The 23,271-nt window shown below is 40.4% G+C and overlaps 1 protein-coding gene across 3 annotated transcripts; it reads left to right on the top strand.

Annotated features, from left to right (window-relative positions):
* The first annotated feature begins 10,404 nt into the window (after positions 1-10,404).
* On the top strand, positions 10,405-17,566 carry LOC147893644 (protein IQ-DOMAIN 8-like). 3 transcript variants are annotated; one of them, XM_087385560.1, is made up of 7 exons: positions 10,405-10,693; positions 11,401-11,499; positions 12,465-12,589; positions 14,958-15,299; positions 15,417-15,644; positions 15,723-15,836; positions 15,913-17,566. In XM_087385560.1, the coding sequence occupies exons 3-7, from the start codon at positions 12,497-12,499 to the stop codon at positions 16,786-16,788; spliced, it is 1,653 nt and encodes a 550-aa protein (XP_087241686.1). In that variant the 5' UTR covers positions 10,405-10,693; positions 11,401-11,499; positions 12,465-12,496; the 3' UTR covers positions 16,789-17,566. The 3 variants fall into 3 exon arrangements, with proteins under 3 accessions (XP_087241686.1, XP_087241685.1, XP_087241687.1); XM_087385559.1 differs by adding an exon at positions 11,764-11,847 and having other exon boundaries at positions 10,405-11,499; XM_087385561.1 differs by lacking the exons at positions 10,405-10,693; positions 11,401-11,499 and adding an exon at positions 11,589-11,847.
* Positions 17,567-23,271: the final 5,705 nt, after the last annotated feature.

Here is a 23,271-nt window from a genome sequence, read left to right as displayed (position 1 = left end):
TGTCAAGCCTTATGGTGAAGTGGTGGGCATAAGCCATTTTTGGTAAGCTCCTATGGTTGTAATTTCGGTTCTTGGATCTTCTCCTATGGTGCGCTTCTAGCTTTTACTCGCATAGCTACTCTACACCATCTTCCACCTATGCTTCACCTCACTTGCAATGATCTCCCTTTGGTTGCTGAGTGTAGTACTGGCATCTTCTACTTGCTTCTTCCAGTTCTCGCTTAGCTTCCCTACTCAAGTATGGCGACTTCTCAGGTATGTAATTCAGTTGATGCTGGCTCCTTGGTAGCTAGTCGTGTGTTTTTGGTGAAACTCCGTATACACACTGTGATTATGGGGGTTCTTCACGATTGCATGCACTTTTGGTTTCCTCATGGCAGATACATACCTCTAATGTGCATGAATAGCGTGACTATCTTCATGTAATAGCAACTTATATTTTCTGTTTAAATGGTTACCCTAAGTATGGCCACTACACTGCATATACATACTTCCAAACTTCAGTTGTAGTAGCACATACATTCTGGCATTATGCCTTCCATTAGCCTTTTTTCCTATGGAGTTAACTACTCTCTACTTTCTAGACGAACTCGGTTGCTTGGCTTCAGTACATACTACTCACGTACAAGCTGCTTCATTATAAGCACCTGGTTGCAATTGGTTGAGTGCTGCATTGGCTCCTGGTTATGTGGTGCTAATGGCAACTTCTTTGGTGTGCACCTCGACCTCGCAACCCGACAATCTCTGTGTCATGTGAAATGGGTTTTCTTGGTTGCTGTTGGTGGATTGGCATTTTGTCCCAATCTCTTCCTTGTGGAGTGGTATCTCCTCACCGAGATTTCTATCCTCTGTGAAATCCTCGTCTTGGTCCCTTCCATCGATTCACAATTGCGATGCCTTACATATGATTGATAGGTGCATTGATGTGCTTGTTTTACTTTCGTCCTAATGGAAACATGAAAGTATGTTAGTACTTACCTATCAGCTTTGTTATACGCTTTTGTGTGGCGACACTGTTACATATCCCTTATATGAGTTGTAATCTCTGACTATAGCATGGATCATTTGGTGTCTATGTCAATGCTTTCTGTTACCCTAGTTCTTAAGCTTGCAAATATATCCAATCGTTTGGCATCAAATTATGTTGTGGGTTGTAACTATTTGTTTTGATACGAGGTCAGTTGGTTATGACTATATGTGTTGGCACACCACTTCACATCATTTGCTTACTGGGAGGTTATCTCTTGATCTTGGTTCTCATGTACTCTGGCTAGTGAGTTGGGATAAATCCTCTTATAGATAGTAATTTATCGGATAAGGGCTGCTATCGCGATTACCATGCACCCCGGTAAGTTTGTTGCTCGTTGGATGACATTGTTCTTAACTTCTCGTGATCACAAGCTCTCTGTTGCTCGTTGGATGACACTCATAGCTAATTATTCGACTCTCAGGTCTGGCTCCATGACTGTTCAACGGCTCTCTCCTTTTGGCTAGTCATACTATAAGTTAAGTTATGGGTACACGATGTAGTAGTTGGCCAATCAACGCAACTGGTACTGGTGGAATTTCCATGCTCGTTTAAGTTTACGTTGCCTTGCTTGCAGCCTTGGCTACATCTTTTATTTTTGCTTTAGATCCATCGGCACTATGTTGATTTCTGTATGGCTAGTCCAATTCATTTGGTGATTATATATTTTGGTATTTATTTGAGTGTATACTTTATATACAGGTATATACTTACATTTTGGCATACCTATATAGTTACTTAGGTTTGGGTAGGTATATACTTTGGGAGCCAGTAGAAGAAGACATTTCATGTTTGTCCAAATGAAATGAGGGAAGACAACCATGTTGCTCTAAAATGAAGGAGATTTGAAAATGTCAATGTTGAAGGATCCGATAAAAAGAGATGGCTATCGTCATATAAGAGCACTCAGCCAAGGGAGCTTATAGGTCATGTGGTTCAATCCATCCCAAAATATGTGCTTCACAATTTCATGGGCCATCTGGCAGGATAAGCAGTTCAAGATGTGCCTTGCCAATTTTCCCCATGACACTGTTATCTTTGTCATAGATTTAACTGAAAATTATTCATTTCAAGAACAAGATGAGATACAAAGTGCTCACTAGTACAACAAGTAGATAACAATTCTTGTGCATATCACGTACAGTCATTTGCATGTTGCTACCTCAAATGCTCCCACCAATCGTGACACCATAGCTTGTGTTCTTCACTCCGATGGCAATGATCGAATGCGTGCATATACAACCACTTCCTACTGTTGCTCTGCAAGGAGTCTTCGTTCTTCTCATTATTTCTCCCTTCGCAAATGTTGCAAAAGTGTCTTCCGTTGCCATTTTGATACCGTGCTAGCGCTTTCCTCGACCCGCAATCTGTTCCTTGTACCTTGACTTGGCTTTTTAGCTTTCCTATCTCGCAGCCTCTGTCTACTTCTCTTGCAAGCCATTTTGGTTTTTTTTTTGGCAAAAAAAAGTAGTTTTATATTATGTCTCAAGAGACTGATAATCACATAAAGTTCCAATCACAACTGATTCCACCAGACATCTGAGAAACCAAAATAGAAAAAGGGAGAGCAAATGAAGATCATACATCAGTTATAGACTGAGGGTCTATTGGTTTTGCTTTGAAGTCTTTGATCAATGCCTTGCCATCTCGGTAGATAGCCCATTTGCCTTCCTTTCTATCCGCCTTCACCTTTGCAAGCTCTGAAGCTTTACTCTTCAGCTGAGTTTTTGTACGTTCTTTTGCAATCCACACTGGAAGTCCTTTCAACTTGTCAGATTGTCTAAGGATATGTATTCTTTCCTCTCTTTTTCCAAAAGTGAGAATTGTGTGAGCTCCTTCCTGTCCAATGTCAAATTCTACATCTTCCCAATCAATTCCTGGTAGAGATTTGCTGAGTTTTTCAAAGGTCTCACTCCCAATGGCTTCTGCTACATTCCATCGATACAAGGTCAATTGGTTATGACTATATGTTTTGGCACACCATTTGCTTACTAGGAGGTTATCTCTTAACCTTGGTTCTCATGTATGCTGGTTGGTGAGCTGGGATGTATCCTTTTATAGTAGATAGTAATGTATCGGCGGATAAGGGCTACTATCGCGGTTGCCATGCACCTCGATAAGTCTATTGCTCATTGGATGACACCTTGCTTAACTCTTCTTGATCATAGGCTCTTTGTTGCTCGTTGGATGACACTCATAGCTAATTACACGGCGTAGTTGTTGGCCTATGTACGTAACTGGTACCAGTGGAGATTCCATGCTCGTCTAAGTTTACATTGCCTTGCTTGCAACCTTGGCTACATCTTCTATTTCTACTTTAGATCCATCAGTGCTATGTTGATTTCTACATGGCCAGTCCCATTCATTTGGCGGTTATATATTTTGGTATTTATTTGAGTATATACTTTATATACAGGTATATACTTACATTTTAGCATACCTATATAGTTACATAGGTAATGGTAGGTATATATATCTTAGCCCTCGTAATGCATATGTATTCAGTTAAACTATGTAACATATAAATTTCATTGTACAAGAAGCAAGTTCAATAGATAAGTCTCATACACAAATTGTAGTATAATTTTACATGTATTATATATTTTATTTCATGGTGTGTAAGAGTACGGTACATTTTTGGTTATATGTACTTATGAGCATTGTATTTTTAGATATACTTATGTATGGTGGGTGTTTATATAAGTATAGATAATTGTATTGTTTGAGAGATATAGGGCAATGGATAAGTTGGTTGTCTGTAAATATAGACGATTGTATTGGTTGTGAATTTCGGTGAATGTATATATATATTTATATGTAATTATCCATTTCTCCTAGTTTTTTCTATATATCCTAAGGTATTTCTTTTTATATGTATGGACCTCTTTGAGGAGGACACAAACAAGATCTACTGGTTTTTCTATGTATAATAGCAAAATACTAACCCTGCAACGATTTTACTCCATGGAGATAGAATTGAAATTAAGGGAAATTTAGAAATACACAAGTTTATATGTCTATATACTATTAATGATACTTTGATATACTTAAAAATATATGCCATTTGAGATTTCTAGGAAAACTCTCCATATAATTGTCCACATATGGGAAAATATAGTGGACTCATAGATATTTATGTTTGCTCCTCTTTTTGTGTTAATGCTAGGATGGATTGGGATAACAAACGTGGTTGGGCATTGAAGCCTGCGGTTACAAGAGCACAGCAAATGTTCCAATTTTTGTCTTGTCTTGTTGACGCAGGTGAGTTCGGTCAATTTTCCTAATGTGTTGATGCTTAAGAATATGGGAGGACACCTTCAACAAGAATATAGCACTATCTAGCTGCACTTTTGGGCTTACTTATGGCCTTGGCACCAAACTTATCTAGTAGAGCTTTTTCTAGTGAAGTAGAAATAGAATCACTAAGATCTTTTGAAAAATTGGTTTTCTGAACTTACAAGGTATGGAATGATACATGGAATTGCCTTTTGTAACTAGAAGTGCAGAAGACATGGAATATCCATGATCATACTATGAAATTTTGAAGGTTGTGACTTAGAATCACATTTACAAGGGAAGACATGGTAAGGTTGCACTTACCTACTTATGATTTCAATGGACAACCCAAATCATGTTTGAGGTTAACTGTATGGAATGAGTATCAATGTGAAAGAAGGAAGATCCATGATCCCCCTTGATATGGATCTTGGAATTGTCAACCCTTGTGAAGTTGTTGTATTTTTCATGTTATAATGTAATCATGGCCTTGAGCAGAAAATGGATGTAAAAAGGGGCTTCATGTCTTGTATTATCTTATTTTACTAAAAGAGAAGTGACAAAAGAGTGGAGGAGCAGTTTGAGGATTTTAGATAATAGTAACACACACACACAAACACTTTTTTTTTTTTGTGGAATCACACACATGCACACACGCACACACACAAACAGGGGGGGATTGATGTTGGCAACTAAAGAATATACTTTGGGATGCATTGATTACACTAACTTGAAGGAGGACCTTTATGGAAGCACAAGAATTTTGGAGGGGGTTCATTTCCTCATATGGAACTCCCAACTACTTGGGAAAACCTAGAGGGACAATGAAAAACCCTGAGTGGTCATTTTGATTTGGGTGTGAATATGTTTGATATATATTTTCTCTTTCAAGAAAACTACCATTGCCAATCATTTAGAATAATATGTGAAACATCTTAGTATGATAGCTTATGCTAGGCTTGTATATCTTTTTGGACCAGTTTTCATTTCCTTTATTGTCAAGGAAAGTTTGACTAGGATACTATTGGACAAAAAGTTGCTTCGGTCCTCAAGACTTTTATCTTATTTGTTTCATGATGACACCAATAGCATGGGACTTTAGATGAGAATGCTATAAGGGTGTGACTTATTTGTAACAAAATCCCTTGAAGCAATACTATGAGGGCTCCTTTGATTTAATTTGTTATGGATTTGAATTGCTTTTATTTATAATTGATTGTGAGAAGAGTGAAAAGAAAATAAGGGTAGAAATATAGGATGAAAACACACACACACACATGCATGTGCACACACATACATGCATACATGTGTGCGTAGGACACAAAATCAAAGGTTTACATTGCACTATATAGACGTGAAGGGGGCGTGAAGGTGGTGCAAACTATGGTAGCACACAATGAAAACTAAAAAGCAACCAAGAAGATAGCATCACAGAGAAGCAACAATGAAGTAAGAAGATAATATCATAGGGAACTCATAAAAAGTACTCAAAATATTAGCTGAATAGTTGTTTGTAAATCTAATGAGTATAACCATAAGCTTTTATCAAGTAATATTAGAGTTTTATATCAAGCAATATTCTTGCAATATCATTGCTGTGGTGAGGCTTCCTATTATTATGCTCAAGAGAACAACATCAATTTCTTTGTCCACTAAAGTACTATGTGATATGCTTTAAAAGGGCTCATCACATTGAAATATGTAGCACTTTTAATAAAAATACATAGGGGAAGGCTTATGACTAGTTTGCTCGGGTAGTGGTAATGGAAATGTGTTAAGTTTCCATCAGGTCATCCTTAAAAACTTGTATTCGACTCCCATATGTTTATTTTATATTTTTTTTTGGGGTGTTGCAATGCGTTTTGCACACTTTGTTCCCAACTTTACTGTGTAGACTCCCTTCAATCATCAGTCTCTTTAGAAAGGGTAGTGCTCCCAGGACCTCGTGCCCCTTTGTTGAGTTGTCATTAGACCTTAACCTTTGTGGAAAATCAAAGTCAAAATGAATATTATTGATATATCCTAGCACATTTTATGAGTTTGCAGTGGCACACACTAAGATGCGACAACATCAACCTTGTTTTTGAGGTCTTACTATTGTTTGCATTTTTCCCTTTCAATTTTGAATGCAAGCAACTTAGCCTCTATCATGTTAACAACATTGAAGATATTTGTTGTATAGTTTAGGATCAAAATGTATCCTTTTGATGCAATGAAATAGATGTAACTGATAGTAAAAGGAAAAATTGGGGATTTGTATGCCTCTATATAATAAAACTTGTCCATGTTATGCTAGTCTTTTTCCTCTCTCAAGCAAGATACTTTAATAAAGAAAGGGATCGGGATGAGATGCACTACCAACATGAAATTTTTAAAATGAAGGAAAGTTCAACTTGAAGGGAAAGCCCTATCATCACTAGAAGTAACTTGGATTATAGCCATACAATAATAAAATTTTAAAAAAGAGTGGTAAGAAGCTATTTATATAGTTGTGTTTGAAAGTATGGAGGGACCCAGGCTTTTGAACAATTTTGTAACATTTGGGTTTAATATTGTATAAGTATCCACATATGAGAAAACACATAGAACGTCACTCTTTATCAAGGGGAATAGGAAAATCCAAGACATGAAGGATTTTGTTACAAAATTCATACATTGAGAATCTCATGGGCCAACCACAACAACTTCAATTTAAGAACAAGGATATCACTCTAGTGATAAACAAGTCATGGTAAGAAGAACCTGTTTTAAAGAAATATTAGCATATTTTATTGCATAGAGCTTTTAGGGTAGGACTATGGCATCATATACATGATAATGGAGGAAGCAGCAAATGATACATACATATTTAAAAATAGTAAATAATGCTCAAGTTGGAAAAATCATAGACGATTTGTAAGTGAGAAATCGATGCAAAGAATACCAACCAATATCATAAGCAAAGTTATTAAGCCTAGCCACAAAGACAAGAGACTTGCCAAAAGGTCACAAATAGAAGGTTAATGGCTTTTAGCTATTTATTTAAAAGCTACCCACAAAGACAAGAGGCTTACCAAAAGGTTGCAAATAAAATTTTACTGACTTTTCGCTATTCATTCCATAAAGACATGAGGCTTGCCAAAAGGTCACAATAGAATGTATACTTTAATGCATTTCATCTATTTATTAAAAAGACTAGAAATTTAGATTGATGTACATATATGATATCAAGACAAAAAGGAGGATGCAAAGTTGGACTTTGCCTTTTGGGAAAAGTGGTTAGGACAATGGGAAGAAGAGGAACATGTGATAATGAAGGGGGAGGTTGAAATAGCAGCTAAAGCAAAGGTGGTTGAGTAGATGTATTGTGTGGAGTAGTGGGCACATTGAATAGTTATCAAGCAAATAAAGAACAATCAATATCAGTGGTGGTGGTAAGTCGTGTGGGACTTTGAGTGGGTGGGTTGGAGAAGAAGGAAAAGCAAAGGGTGATATAGACTTAAAGTCAATGGTAGTCACACAATTACATGTGGTGTGTGGAAGGATGTGGGCATATGGATTGCTTATCAAGCAAAATGCACAATGATCGAGAACATTGTAAACGCATGAATTCATATAAGTTGTGTGTGGCAATAAATTGATGTGTTTTCCAAAAAAGAGTTAATTCGGTGTGGGGGAGAGTGACTTCCCATTGCAAAGAACAAAGCATGAGATAAAAAGGAGATATTGAGGTTGGGGTCTTCCAAGTTTAGAGGATATGTTGTGAGAACATTGAAGTAGACTGGCAAGATGAACAACTTGAGCCAAGATGGTCGAGAAATCTAAAGGGGATATCCAAGTCCTCAAAAGCATGCTAAGATAGAACCTAGGTTACAGTTTAATGCAAGAAACATACAAGTGATGTCTTCCCAAGTTGCAAGTGCATTTGGAACCTACACAACAAGCATATTTAAAGGTGTAAGTTGAAAGAGGGGGCTTCATTGAATACTGAGTGAGAAAAGCACAAGTGGGCTACATAGACTCAACAAGCCTTGTATAGCTTGTATGCCCCACATTAAGAAGGTTGAAATAAGTTTTTTCTTGTTTGCGGGCATTTAAGAGGTTCACCATATAGGTGCCTTGCTCATGATGGCATATTCCACTATCCAAAATTATGTTGGACGAGATTCTCATGCCATGTCCATCATTCATCAAATGTGCATGGCAATGGTGAATGGGGGATGCGATGGGGATAAATGCATTTGCTGTATGTTCTTCGGTCTAGTAGTGCACCATGTAAAAAATTGCAACCCTTAGCTTGGGGTGTTGTTGATATTTGCATGTGAACCATTGTGATGACCCCCACTAGAAAACTATGGTCACATCCCTTATACATTATTGCCCTCCTCGAGCAACCTCAATTGTTTGAGCAGAGCAAATTTTGAGAAGGAATTAAGGTTTACTTATAACCCCTCCATTTCTTCTCCTTGTAGGAATATCCATGTGGAGGCCATGTTCTATGAGAGGCACTGTAAGCATTAGTGGGCAATAACATGTATGGAGTTTGGTGGGCAAACAATTAAATGGATGTTTATACGTAAAGCCCCATGCAAATGTGAATGGCATGTGTTGCATTTGTTGATGGTCAAGGGGTCTATACACCCCCCCCCCCTTCCCATCCATCCAGTGTTCCTTTTTTAGCCGATAAATGCCTCTTGCAACGCTCATAGCTAGAATCCTTTGAGGTGGATGTGGCTAGAGTAGAGCATCCTCGAATGTCCTTCCGCTATTCAAAGGAGGCCTAGCTCTTATTTAGCGAGGGTTTGGTGCCGAATGTCAATGCAAGTGGCTTCCCTCTTAGAGCTTGGTCATATTCAAATTCACGGTTTTGTGACGTCCTTGGCCATTCGAAATAAGGCAGTTTAGAGCCACATGCAGCAATGCATTTGAACGGTCAAGCCTGAGCTTCGAATTAGTTCGCCATTGTAGCCCTCCTCTAGAGGATGGGCACTGCTTCGAAGTGGTGGTTCACCACATTAGAGTGGAGCCCCAGCCATAACCCCTAGTTATAGAACTCTGATTGGCCCCAACAGGTAGTTGCTAGTGGACTCAAGGAGCAACTGGCTGCATCCTTACCATGCCTATTTTCTAGGTGTGACTACGCAAATCCGAAGCTTGCCATGAACTGGAGACAGCAAGCGTTGTGTCAAGTTCAAGCGATTGCGTGAACCAATGGGCATGCATGACGATGCTCCGAGGCAATGGTATGAAAGGGGGAAGGGAGGTTTGAAGGAGTAGCAACAAAAGGCTTCAATTAATTGTTAAAGGATGATGCTTCAATTAGGATATGTGTGTGTGTGTGTGTGTGTGTGTGTGTGTGTCAACGAGGGGTATTCCACAAAAAAAAGTGTCTCAATGAGGGCATGCACAAAGTGGCAGGCAGGCATAATAATGATATGATATGATGATAGGCTCATCAGATAATGGCAGTCCCCATCATCTTCTTCTTCTTTCTTTCTAATGTTCATAACCCTTCCATTTTTGACAGGCCCATGTGCCCATCTTCCCCTCTGCTCCCTCTTTCTTGCATATTCAGCAACCCCCGTCCTCCCCAAAGCACCACAGCTTTGTCATCTTCTTCTGCCTCTCATTCTTCTTCTTCTTCATTTAACAGCCTCATCATCATCATCATCATCAACTGGTGAGTCCGGCCTCTCTCTCTCTTGTGGGTTTCCTTTTTTACTTAAATGAGCAGAGGAAGTAAAGGAGGTCATCAGGGATGCTTTGGGAACTGCAAACAGTGGAAAGTTTACTTGTCACCTACTGTTAGGGGTGGGCTTGCTATATGTGTGGGACTGGAACACGAGCTGGCTGGAGCAGGGCTTTTTGAGTAGAGTGTTGTTGGGTTGGGCTGTGGCACAGTCTCCCTCAATTCACTTTGCTGCTTGTGGGTCTTTCTCACTTTGGGTGCTTTAGTTGCTCTCTCTATGTCTCTGTCTCTGTCTCTCTCTCTCTCTCTCCCTTTCTCTGTCTGTCTGTCTGTCTTTCCCTGTCTCTGTCTCTGTGTGTGTGTCTCTCTCTCTCTCTCTTCCTGCCCATCTCTCTTTGTAGGCTTTTATTTGGACCCCTGGATTGTAGCTCTCCTTCCACTACCACTCCTTCCTCTTCCTTTAGACTGGTTTCCTGCTCCAAACCGATGATTATCCATTGGGTCACTCATCTCCCTCTCTGTTGAGGTTTCTGGGCACCAGTTCTGATCACCTTTTGGGATCCCCTCCTCCCAAAACCGCTTCCCCTCATCCACACACCATCCTGCACTTCAGCAGCTCCTGCTGCTTCTGCTGCGTTGGTTTTGAGGCACAATTTCAGCTCAGTCCGTGTTATCTTCCCGCATCCTAGATACTGTTTTCTGGGCAATAGTCAGATTGCTGGGTGAGATCTCCTCTGTCGAGAGGGAGAGATTGGCTGCGTGGGTATTAGTTCTGGGTGATTATTCTGATTTACCCATGCTCCTCGTTTCAGAGAGAGATTGGCTGCACTAGTTCTGAGTGTTGTTTGCGATCTCCCCATCCTCCTCTTTTGTGCGAGAGAGAGAGAGAGAGGGAGAGAGAGAGAGAGAGAGGTTGGCTGCGTTGTGGCCTTTGTTGGCATCTTGGATTCCGAGACTGCCGTCTGATCACCAGTCCCTTTTGGTCGGGCCGCTCTCCTCGTTCTGACACACCTCATTGCATCGTTGAAGGTCCCTTGGGGGCTCCATTTCAGCAGCGTCCTTGCCCTTACAAGTTACAACTCCACCACACCTCCAGGAGTGTTGATCTCGGAGCTTTGTCCTCTGCTTGGGATCTTCTCTGCCTTTCATTCCCAGCTCGCAATGTAGTTCCCCCTCTCAGACAACCTTGGTAGAGCTGACGAATCGTGGACTTCGTTCACTCGGTTTCACTCTTGGGCTTAGTTGCCTGTCCTCTCTCCACGAGCCCGCTTTCGCGTACACCCCCTTTTTCCTGCGACATCCGTCCAACACTGTCCTTGGATAACTACATAATTATGCTTCAATGCCCTCGCTTTTGTAGACCTTGTTTCTCTGCATTTTTCGTATTCAACCCACCTACCTTCCTCAGTGCCTCAATTTTGAGCTTCAGGTGGCAAGCTTGCCGGCACGCTTTCTTGTCAAGTACGGGAGGTCGAAGGGACAAGTATGTTTGTTGCCAAATTCACTCGGAAGACGTCGTGTTTGACAGGTTTGGACTCTGTTGTCTTATTCTGGCTGTGCGCGCTTTTGCTCTCCTGTTGTAGTGAGCTGACCTGTATCCTTGGGTTCTGCGCCGTGCTTTCGAATATTAGCTTTCCATCGAGTCGAATAAATTGGATTCTACAATGCTGCAAACCACTTGCGTTCTCGAAGATTTCGTGCAAGATTTCACTGCTAGCTCTAGTCTTAGAAGTTTATCACCCACATGAGCGGCATTGTAAAGCGTTACGCTGTCTCACAACTCCATCCACAGATCTCGTTTGTATGATGGACGGGGCGGCCCGCCGAGAGCAACTAAGTGGTTCCGTGTGTCCCGCTGAAGCATTTAGCATCCCTTGTAAGCTCTTTTGCTTGGAAGAGTATATTTAGGAACGACGTTAGGGATGTTCGTCGAATGTTGCGTTTTTCAGGTTCATTGACAGATTGTGAAAGGAAATTTCGAAATGTAGTAACTCGCTGTACAAATACCACCGTTTGCGCATGAACTGTGTTCTCTGCTAAAAAACCAAATAGATTGTACCCCATATTCAGTACTCTGTAGATGCATTTTCAATAGGCTTGTTATGTCCTTACCCTTGTCCATGCCCACGTTTCCTTTCCTGAGCATTTGTAAAATTTTTGAAAACTAGAAGTAAACGCTTTTAGGTTCATACCAGGTAGAAAGACTGTGGTTACTGTCTATGAATTTTATGTTTAAAGATAAGGTTAACTTTGATTCGAAATATGCTCAGTGAAAGGAATTATTGAAATAATATTGTCCGCCTGCTCCATTGGGTGACCTGGTTAATCTGTTATTGTTGCTTATGGAACTGAGGATTCTCTAATTTTTTAACTATACTTCAGGCATAATGGGGATGAAGGGTACTTGTGTGGATTTATAAAGGACGTCCTCATTGTAGCAATGTATGATGTGATTACGGGTGGTTACTGAAGTCACATTGTCTTTGGATGCAGCCTCTTGAAGTTTGATCATATCTGGTCTCAGAATGGGGAAGTCACCTGGAAAATGGCTTAAGTCGCTGCTCCTTGGCAAGAAACCTCCAAAATCCTCTGCAGAAGAGAACCTCCCAAACACTGCGGTAGGACATTTGTCTCTTAGTTTTTGTTTCAGGCTGATGGCTAAAAGATTTATGAATCTGGAGGTATTTTCCTGCTTCTGTTGTGTTGGCTGGACAGGTGCAACTCTTATGTATGTATCTTCTTTGATCAACGCGTGACAGTCATCTTATCGTAGGCTGTTGACTCTTTTGGTTTCAAGTATTTACTTATCTTTTGTAGTTGCTTAGAGCTTTTTGTTGAGGGGAGAGAGAGGGGCATCTTTAACTGAATGTTTGCCTCAAAAGCAGTCTTAGCGTGGATTGAGAGAACATAGAGTAGTTATTAAACTTCTCCCTAAGTGCTAGCCTTGATCACCACCAAAGACTTTCTTCATGTCCAAAATTGGGCAACCATGATGAAGAGATCTGTGCAATGTCCGCTAAGGGATGGGTGGGGGGGAATGAGGATATGTCTGGATGAGTGAGCACGTGTTTATATGATAGGTGATATGCGACACTACTATTAGGGGCTGATAATCTATGGGAATAAATCATAGCCATCCTTGCTATTTGAAAGCCGCCTCACAGGAGCTCCTTGGGAGTTATTTTGGACCCTAGGATTTTTGAGTGGGCGATGTGCTCCTGCTCTACCCCCCTCCTGGGCTGGGGTTTGCATGACGCAGTAAGCCCATCTCAGCATCCATGGCAGTTTCATTGACACCTACAAGTGAGCATGGACACTGGTGAGCATGGCCTACTCCTTCCTTTCTTCACAAGTCTAGCAAAATCATGCATGCATGGCAAGTCCAACGTGAAGCTTTTGTTGGGTCTTGTCTCTTGCACCTGCTCCCTTGTCCCCTTGCCTCTCTTGGCTTAACTTTTGTCTCTTTAACTTGTTGACTTCTGTATTCAAGGATTTGAAGTTTCCGTATTATATATCATATTATGTTGTAATTTTAGTCTGCCCTCAACATATATTCCACAATCTGACACGAGACGTCTATTTTTCTATGATAGTTTGCAGTATGAAGGTGCTAGGAAGGGTGTCAAAAACCCTGCAGAGTATGAAAACTCTGCAGATGTGAGAAGCATCTCATTCTCGTACAGCATGTTGATAATCTGAGATCAGGTGGAGGGTGAGCTTGTGAAACCGAACTAGCCCTACTGGTTGAAATAACTTCAGTCAGTCTGACTTCATCTCATGCATTAGTGTCCAACAACTCATCATGTACGATGGTTGGTTGAACATTTAAAAGGTGCTAGCCGTTGCTACCTGCGCGAAATGTGGCACCACCATAGCAAGGATGGTGTAGTAAATCATGGTGAAAACCATGGATCAATAAAACGGAAGAAGACCAATGTGATTTGTTGAAGATGATTGGCTGATGTGTGTGAAGTCTTGCAACAAGCTCTACCTAAAACTCTCACATGTAATCAGCATGTGCACAAGATAATAAAAAATAAATAAATGATTCAAAAAATAAAAAATGGAGAACCATGGAAATACGCTTTGTGATAGTAGTAAATAGGAAGAGATTGGGACAAAGACCTGTGGTGGTTGAGAGGGATCCTTAATAGATTAAGGTGTTGAAACATGGTAGAGCTGTACTAAGGATGTGGAGTAATCCAACTATTACATCACATGCCTATGATGTGTCTTGTGAATATTACTGTTGAATTCTTTGGGTCTGTAAGACTGGATATTAATCTAGCCTCATGGAACTGTATCCTTCCTATTCTGCTGTGTATTTGTGTACTGACCCTCTCTCTCCTTGCCCATCACACTGCTTAGAAAGCCAACAGTAATAATATGAGGAAAAGTTACATTCATCTAACGTGAAATATTTCACATTCGTATGGAAAGGAAAAATTTTAAATATTACATTTTTTAACACTGCTGTGGGTTCTTGTTTTATGCATACATTTGGCTTCCATGCATACCAGTCTTATCAGTAGCAGCTCCTATTTTCTGAAATATACAAAAATGGAAGAGGAACCCCCCCCCCCTCTGGGCCCTGCCCTGTTTTTCTGAGCTCTTTCTAGGAGTGAATCCATTCTTTCTGGAGCAAATACACAGGAGTTCAATGCTTTGCCTTTTTCTCTTTCTTGGGGGCTGGGGAGATTTGGATCATCTTGTGATGCTGTTCTGCCTTGGAAAATTGTGGCATGTGTTTTTTTCCTATTTAACGCGTACATTATTCCAATCTGTGAATGCCTCCATTTGATCTTCATGTAAGACGAGGGTATTTGAACTGGCACAGTATTTATGCTTGCCGTAGCTTATTTTCTTTCAAGTTTTGTAATGGGGGGAATTTGAACCATTGTTGTTTGCAAGCTGTGATAGGGAAAGAGGAAATGATGAGAGTTGTTTGGCAAAAGACGTGAACTTGGCTTTCTGGTCTCTGTTCAGAAAAAACAGAAAGAGAAGCGTAGATGGAGTTTTGGAAAATCATCAACCCGGAGCCGAGGTTCAGATATTTTTCTGCATTCACAAAGCCTGTCCACCAGTGCAGATGGCTTTTGCTCCCCCACCGTGCCACAAGAACAAGGCGAACGGAGAACATCAGTTGGAACTTCAAATGATGTGGAGGTGCTACAACCTACCATTGCAGATAGTATTTCAGCTGCTGTAGTGAATACCGTAGCGAGCAGTGATGTGTTGGAAGAATTTCCTTGCAAAAATGGCCGTTCAGCTGGAAAAAGGGAAGAATGGGCTGCTATTACAATACAGACAGCTTTCCGGGGCTATCTGGTGAGAGATGTCAATTTCCATAGATGCATTTGGATTGTGGAATGACATGGAATGATTGAAGTTCAAGGGTTTTTAAGGTGAATCATGAAAGCCTTGTGACTCATCTTGTGTTCTTAGGCACGGAGAGCCCTTAGAGCTCTGAAAGGTCTGGTGAGATTACAGGCTTTAGTTCGAGGACACATAGTGAGACGGCAAGCAGGGACAACCTTGCGATGTGTCCAAGCACTTGTTCGAGTGCAGGCTCGCGTTCGTGCCCGGCGTGTTCGCATGTCAGAGGAAGGTCAGGCTGTGCAACAAAAGCTTCAGCAGAGGCGGCAACTCGATGCGAAACCAAGAAAATCTCTGGTGAGCAGATTTCTTTATGTATTCAGGGTTTTAGAGACGGGCTAAGCTGATGATGTTGCTTGGTTTGTTTTATATCAGGAAGGGTGGAATTCAAGCAGCGGGACTCTGCAAGAACTGGAGGCTAAGCTCTTAAGCAGACAAGAGGCAGCTGCAAAACGAGAGCGAGCTCTTGCCTACGCATTTTCTCGTCAGGTGAGGCTCAAGTTTTGTAACAAATGCTGATTTCCATCCTCATGTAGATGCTGACCTGGTACTATCAAATCCACAGCTCTGGAGGTCTGCACAAAAGCAGAATTCTCTGGTCTTTGATGGCGACAATGATCAGTCTCACTGGGGTTGGAGTTGGCTGGAGCGATGGATGGCTGCGCGTCCCTGGGAAACTGCTTATCTGGAAGACAATGAGGAAAACCCACAAGGCAGCATCAGGCGAGACAGCATACAAAGTACCTCAGTCGCCGAGGATGATGACTTTGGAAAGCAGATGTCTGCGAAGCAACAGCCTTGTTCACTTTCGGAGGCCCTTTCACAAGACCCAAGCTCTGCTTCAAGCACATCAACAGCCAATCCACAAGCTCGGAAATTCCCATTGTTTGAATCTGTTGTGCAGAGCTCAACAACTCTGTCTCCGATTTCCACTCCAGTTCAAGCATCGTCAATGCTGAAACAGACCAAGTCGAGCTCATCAAGAGGGAGTGGCAACCAAAATCATGGAGTGGAAACGAAAGGTGAGACGTCCACAACAATTCCTCAAGATTCTTGCCGCACGGTTTCAAATGGGGCACAAGGTTCGAAAGAGCTGCCACGTCCAGAGCCAACACCCAAGAACAATCGGTTAACATCAAAGTTTGGAATCAACAGACGTAGTTTCTCTGGACCTCTTAAGGGCATGTATGACGGCTCCTTACTAGGTTCCCCTGCAGTTCCCAGTTACATGGCTGCTACTCAATCAGCAAAGGCCAAAGCTCGATCCCAAAGTAATCCTAAACTTAGGCCTGAAGCAGAAGAGAAAACATCTCCTATATCCAAACGGAGGACATCTTTACCTGCAGAGAGCAAGCAAAACTCTGTTCCCTGGAGGACCTTCCGATCATCGAGCACAAAGGGTTTTTCCTCTGTCAGAGCTTCTAGAGAGGGTGGTGGTTAAGGTGAAAAGACCAATTTTTTTTTGGATTTTCCATAATTTTGATAATCTGACGATTACCTAGGTGCCATTCTTTCATCCTGATGTATGTGGGTTTTCTCCAAAGGTGAATAATTTCCTCCAAAGGTGAAATAATTGTTGAGGTTTACAGTCATGCTGGCCAGAACGTCAGAGTTTTGAATGCTGGGATTCCATCTAAACATCGCCTGAAATTTCACATGGTGTTTTCCTGGCGTGTTAAGCCATCGAGTCACGCAGCAAAGTCTTTAGGTGATGAAAAAGTTCTTATTTGCAGATTCCTTGGATCAAGTCCTTTCGGAGGTTTTGATTCTGAGCTCGAGAGCCTTAAAGCACATGGATTTTTTTAAGGGTTGTGTATCACAGAGCTGGTAGTCTCCCTTTAAAAGCACGATAACAGTACATGAAATTGAGCTCCCAGAAGTTCTCTGAAACTATTTCTGAGACCAGGCTTGTAAGCCTTTATGCAAGACACCTTTTACACAAAGGGTGCCCTGCATTTTTAAAAGCTCTTTGCTGAAATTATCTGGTTTTGGTTTGTATTCCTGCCAGACGTTGCCTTCCTGTCTGACCTGTTTGTCATTTTTTGTATTGCCCTTCTTCAGCACATCTACTCTTGACCATTCGGTGTCACAATCTTTTTGGAAGAAATGATGAACAAAGGTGAGGTTGATGTAATCGTGGTGCTTGTTTTCTCTCTCGTACGGTAGTGTGCAGTGTGGGGACCTGTGGTCTGCTGATTTAATCTGGCTTCTAAAATTTGGTAAGGGTTATTTTATGGCCGTACGGGAATGCCAGTTGCACATTTTTATGCAAGTCTCAGAAATCTAGTCGAACTTAATTTTTTACTTTTACGAAGTCGTGTGAATCGATAAGGATAATTTCTGAAATTGTGAAGATGGGAGTTAAGAAACCAAAGATACAAATTCAGAGTCCAGTTTTAACTCCAACCATGAAACCAAAGATTTAATTCAGAGTCCACTCTATCGATTTAACTCCAACCATGAAACCATAGACTTCAAATTAAATCTTTGGTTTCATGGTTGGAGTTAAAATGAAAACCATAGACTGGACTCTGAATTTGTACGATTGGATATATTGTAGTCTTACAAAGGTATATCTATACCTATGGCTGGAAACCACCTATTATTTCGTGCTCTTGAAAGTTTCTTCGGTAGTTATATTGTCATATGTATATATAACAGAGGAGTCAGATAAGTGCCTAGAAATATTGGCCAGTTGGCTCAAAAAATCTCGAATCCGTTCAACTTGGGGGTACTCTTTCCGAAGACAAATCTTCCTGTCCATGATCATGAACACGAAAACATTTGTGAATGTGAACACAATTGCAGATTATGTACTCATTTGGAGTACTTCGGTCACTCTTCTGGAAATTGTGGGTACATCCTGTCTTTTTGAAAAACATGCAATTAGTTATGTACATCACTCCGGCTTCATAAATCAAAAAATCCAATCAACAGATCTATGACAAACAATCCATTTCTTTTGCGTTTTTGCAGGTCTAGAAAGCAAACCATTGTAGAGGTAGAGGATGTGGAACAAGATGTTAAAAGTTCTTCTGTGTAGAAGTCTCATTACTTCCTTTTTCCCTTTGCTTGGTTTGCTCTTTGTTTTGTCAAGTTGAGCACCTCCCTTTGGCTCCAGCTTTTAAAGAGTAGACCTTGCTCTTTAAAATTGTATTTCTTTCAGTTGAGATGAACATACATTAATGAAAGAAAAAACATGTACAAGTGGATCATAGTAAGGCTGGGAGTACGAGATTGGAGGTTAGTTAACTATTAGAATTTGTGAGCATTTCCATCTTGCCAAATTTTGATACTCCGTGTATGTCTGGTCCACCAGCCTTGGTGCAACATTGCTCCAATTGCATCTTGGAACGGTTTGACATGAGGAAAGTCCAACCAATTATTGAATGAGTGAAGGCGTTTTTAGGTTGGATCAAAGAACATCTTGATAGCATGGTGGTGATGTGATGAAATTTCACATGCATTTATGGTTAAAATGCTATTGAAGGGGTTTGGGAAAGAGTAATTTTAGCTTGAGCCATGATTTTTGGGTAGGCATGAAGAAAGGAGTAGCCATTTACTATGACATTGACTTTAAATCAATAGTACTATTAGCTTAGAACACAACATTAATGTGAAATGCATGGAGATCAAATGTATGATGGAAAATTGTGTGGGTGATGTAAGTAAATATATATTTGAGAGCATGTGTATTATTAGAAGTTGTAATTGGGCCATCGAATAGGGATGGGGTTCTTGTAGGCTTGTTCAAGATTGCAAGGGTGGGAAGTAATACCTTTAACACACTATTCAAAATTATTGGACTTTTTCTCTTCGTGTGGACTTCTTTTTGGAGCAAATCCCCTCGTCTCATTGTCACTTGGTCACCCAGAACTGAATTTATGGCCACATGCATTTTTTGGAGGACTAAATAGGTCACTTTTGGGTAGATTTGCAACAAATTGGTCATCTCTACTCAAAATATGGCCTGATAGGTGGTGTATAGATGAACCATTTGATTGAAACAAGTTTGTTGAATTCAACATGTAGGTGGTGTATTGATACACCATTTGATTGCATAACATATTGTAGATGCACATGTGTTTTATGTGGATGCCACATAAGATACATCATGTTTCTTATGTAAATACCACATGATTTACACCATCTGAATGGAATAAGGCATACAATATGTTATCCTATGCTATGTTGCCGATTGCCGGGAGCTAGAGGTGGAGGAGGAGGTAATGGACGGGGGGAGGCTGGGGATGGTGAGTGGAGGGGTGGACAGGGGAGAAGGGAAGGATGGCTTCTTTTCTCAATGGATGGCTTGCAGCATTTAAAGAGTTAGGGGTCCATAACAACATTTGACCTTACTACCATTAATGCAGCCATACATCTCAACAACCATAATAACATTATGCTCCCCTAACTTATGTAGCCATACTAAGCTAGGGTGCCATAATAACGTTTGACCTTCCTACTATTAATGCAGCTATATATCTCAACTCCGTCAAGGGTCATGATGCGGCATGAACCTTGCGGTCTGATTCTCGCAACTTGATATGGACCCATACCGCAATATTTAAGCTTATGCTTTGTATTCCTTACACTATATAATAGTGCAAGGTCGCCTTCTTTGAGGTCCTTGTTTCAGAGATTGTGGTCAAACCACTTTCTTCGATAAAGTTTCTCGATCTTGATACCATAGCCTGCTCTCAATCTCGTGTCGTCGAGCTTTTTAAGCTCTTTTAGCCTTTTAGGAATGTCATTGTCTGATAGTTTGTCTCTGACGGCATCTCTTAGCCTTGGGACTATAAATTCCATAGGCATAACTACTTCAATCCCAAACACATTATATAATGCTAGAAAGTTCTTATTCCTTGCTTGTTAGATACATTGCATTACTATTTTTTAAATCTCACTTATTTTGGATGATCATAGACAAAGCCAGCCCATGTATGACTCGAAGCAGTCCAGAAATTTAACTAAACTAATTTAACTTCTAGTAAAATAAACCAGTTTAACTACTAGAAAACACAACAATTTCAACCACTAAGATGGTCATCGATTATTTCGGTTGCGAAATATATTTTTGTTTATTTTCACGTTGGCTTAGGATAATCACATAACTCCTATTTTACCTGAACTAGCTCGATGATATATTGCATGATGTTCCAACCATCTTAAAGGATCCTCTTGTATTTCTCTATTGGAGTCAGACCTGGAGGAAAGCCACTTGTAGACAAGAGGTGTACTATGTTGGCATACCATGGTGGGAAGCAGTCCACCGCAAATGCCCATTCATCAGGTAGCGCTGTCACCCCGAAAAGACTCGCATCGGGTAATTCATCTGTGATACCACTGGTTGGTTCCTTGGAATGTAACCTGGACAAGTGGTCTGCAGGTTGATGCAGTCAGCCAGCCCTCACCTTAATGTTGAATTCAAATTCTTGAAAAAGAAGAATCCATCTACTTAACCGGCCACCAAGAGTAGGCTTATTCAATAAATACTTAAGAGCTTGATGATCATTGATGATCTGTTGCCCAAGAGGTAGTGATGATACGTGGTCATGGCATAAACCATGCTGAGACTCTCCCTTTCGGTGGTACTGTGATTGCGTTCTACTCCATTGAGATAGATAAACATAGGCAAAGTGGAGAAAAATCTCCTTGATAACAAATGGTATTGAGAGTTCAGCTTGCTCATTGTCGCACCAACCCACCAAAACCACGAAGCACTAGCAGGAACACACCTTGGAAGGTTTGAAATAGTACAATCTTGGAAAAAAGTAGTAAATTTTAGCTACTTATCCTAGAGGCAATGGAGAATATCATAGTTCCTATATTTGACCAATGACCTACACCCCTAGAAAAACTTGTTTCCATCTACAAGCGAACTAGAAAAGCACAGCCACAATAAAGATGATAGCATGAAATACCCTATCACAACACTGCTCGAGCATCCATAATGAGCATGGATACTTATGCATGGGAATAGAGTGATAAATGCTGGTATAGCTTGGAAAATTTTCAATTGAAGAATCGCATGAAAGCAAAATCATAACTTTGGTATGCGTACTTTCAATGGGCTTAGATGTGCTCTTTCATATGAAGCCTAGGTCCAAGCTTGAAGAAAGATTTTGAGGCCCACGTGACTAGAAAAGCGCAACCACAATAAAGATGATAGCACGAAATACCCTATCACAATGCTGCTGCTCGAGCATCCATAATGAGCATGGATACTTATGCATGGGAATAGAGTGATAAATGCTGGTATAGCTTGGAAACATTTCAATTGAAGAATCGCATGAAAACAAAAACATAACTTTGGTATGTATAGTTTCAATGGGCTTAGATGTGCTCTTTCATATGAAGCCTAGGTCCAAGCTTGAAGAAAAATGTTAAGGCCCACGTGACTAGAAAAGCGCAACCACAATAAAGATGACAGCACGAAATAACCTATCACAACGCTACTGCTCGAGCATCCATAATCAGCATGGATACTTATGCATGGGAATAGAGTGATAACTGCTGGTATAGCTTGGAACATTTTCAATTGAAGAATCGCATGAAAACAAAATCATAACTTTGGTATGTATACTTTCAATGGGCTTAGATGTGCTCTTTCATATGAAGCCTAGGTCCAAGCTTGAAGAAAAACTTTAAGGCCCACATGAGGTGGTGTATCCCCACATACATCCCATGGATGGAGGAAATACTTTCTATTGGTCTAACCTAGGTGGCTTTGCCATGTGGCAGATGTAATGATATAGGACAACACTACTAAGATAAATACCAAGAAAACCTAAAACAATCAAAGCCACACAAAGGAAATCACCAGTACATTTGCAAGTACAAATTTATATTATTCAAACCAGATAGATCCGTAATAAGGAAAAAGAAAAACATGTGGCCAATACATCCATTAGATCAAAAAAATATCCTTTCAAACCAAATAGATCCTTAACAGCACAAAGCCAGTTCATCAAACCTAAGAGAGCCTCCCAACTAACAAATCCCACTCTCTATCAAGACTAACACCCAACTTGAATCCGTGAAAAGACTTCTCGAATGTAAACTAAAACATGTAGTTTGTCAACTAGAAATGAGGAGCCATGGCTTATCCTCTATTCACCAGTATCATGGTCATGAAAACAAATCCTTACCCAAAACCAATGAGAAAGGCAAAGTTGAACCATGACCCCGATCCAAAATGTGAAAGGGAGCTTTATACTCTACCAGATTTTGTAAACCATAGACTATATCTCTTAAACATAACACAAAAACAAACAATTGATACTATATCCTTGAAAAAAATTAGAGACTAGAGGAAGAACCCACCTTAGATGAGTCATCACAACACGATCATCTAATAGAAAAAAAAAACCCAACCATATGAGGAACCTCCAAAGGAGCTATGCACATTTGCTAGCATGAGAAAAATGGATTTACCCTTTGTTGAAGGGAAATAATTAAATTAATCATACACCATTTTAAAGACTTATACTACATGGGTTTAAGCCCATACATGAATGTAACTGAGAGACGCCCCTTAAGGATTTGTCCCTATAGTCATCACTTCAACATTTGAACACTTAGCCAAAATGAAATAAGAGAGTCCTATGCATTACCATGCTACTTAATCAATGATTACTACTCTTATGTACTTAGTCAATGATTATTACTCTTACGTATTGACAAGTTTAGGTGCCTAATTCACAATCATTCATATGGAGAACAATTCATATGGGTTGCCACTGAGAAAGGTCATTGTCTTGAAATCATTTTGTAGCTTGCTCTGCTAATAGCATGTTAATGCTACCAAGCTAAAAAAGGATAGAGAAACATAGTAACCTACCATTAATTTGATAAGTATGAGCCGAATGGATTGTTGGGTGTATTCAGTGTTTGAAGGAAGACTGAATAGGGGAAAATTGAC

The sequence above is a fragment of the Dipteris shenzhenensis genome, chromosome 15 (genome assembly GCF_047967505.1).
Source record: "Dipteris shenzhenensis isolate YYH24624 ecotype China chromosome 15, Dip_SZ_1.0, whole genome shotgun sequence".
NCBI classification, from domain to species: Eukaryota; Viridiplantae; Streptophyta; class Polypodiopsida; order Gleicheniales; family Dipteridaceae; genus Dipteris; species Dipteris shenzhenensis.
Note: the sequence above shows the minus strand (reverse complement) of the source record. Positions and strands in the feature narration are given on the sequence as shown.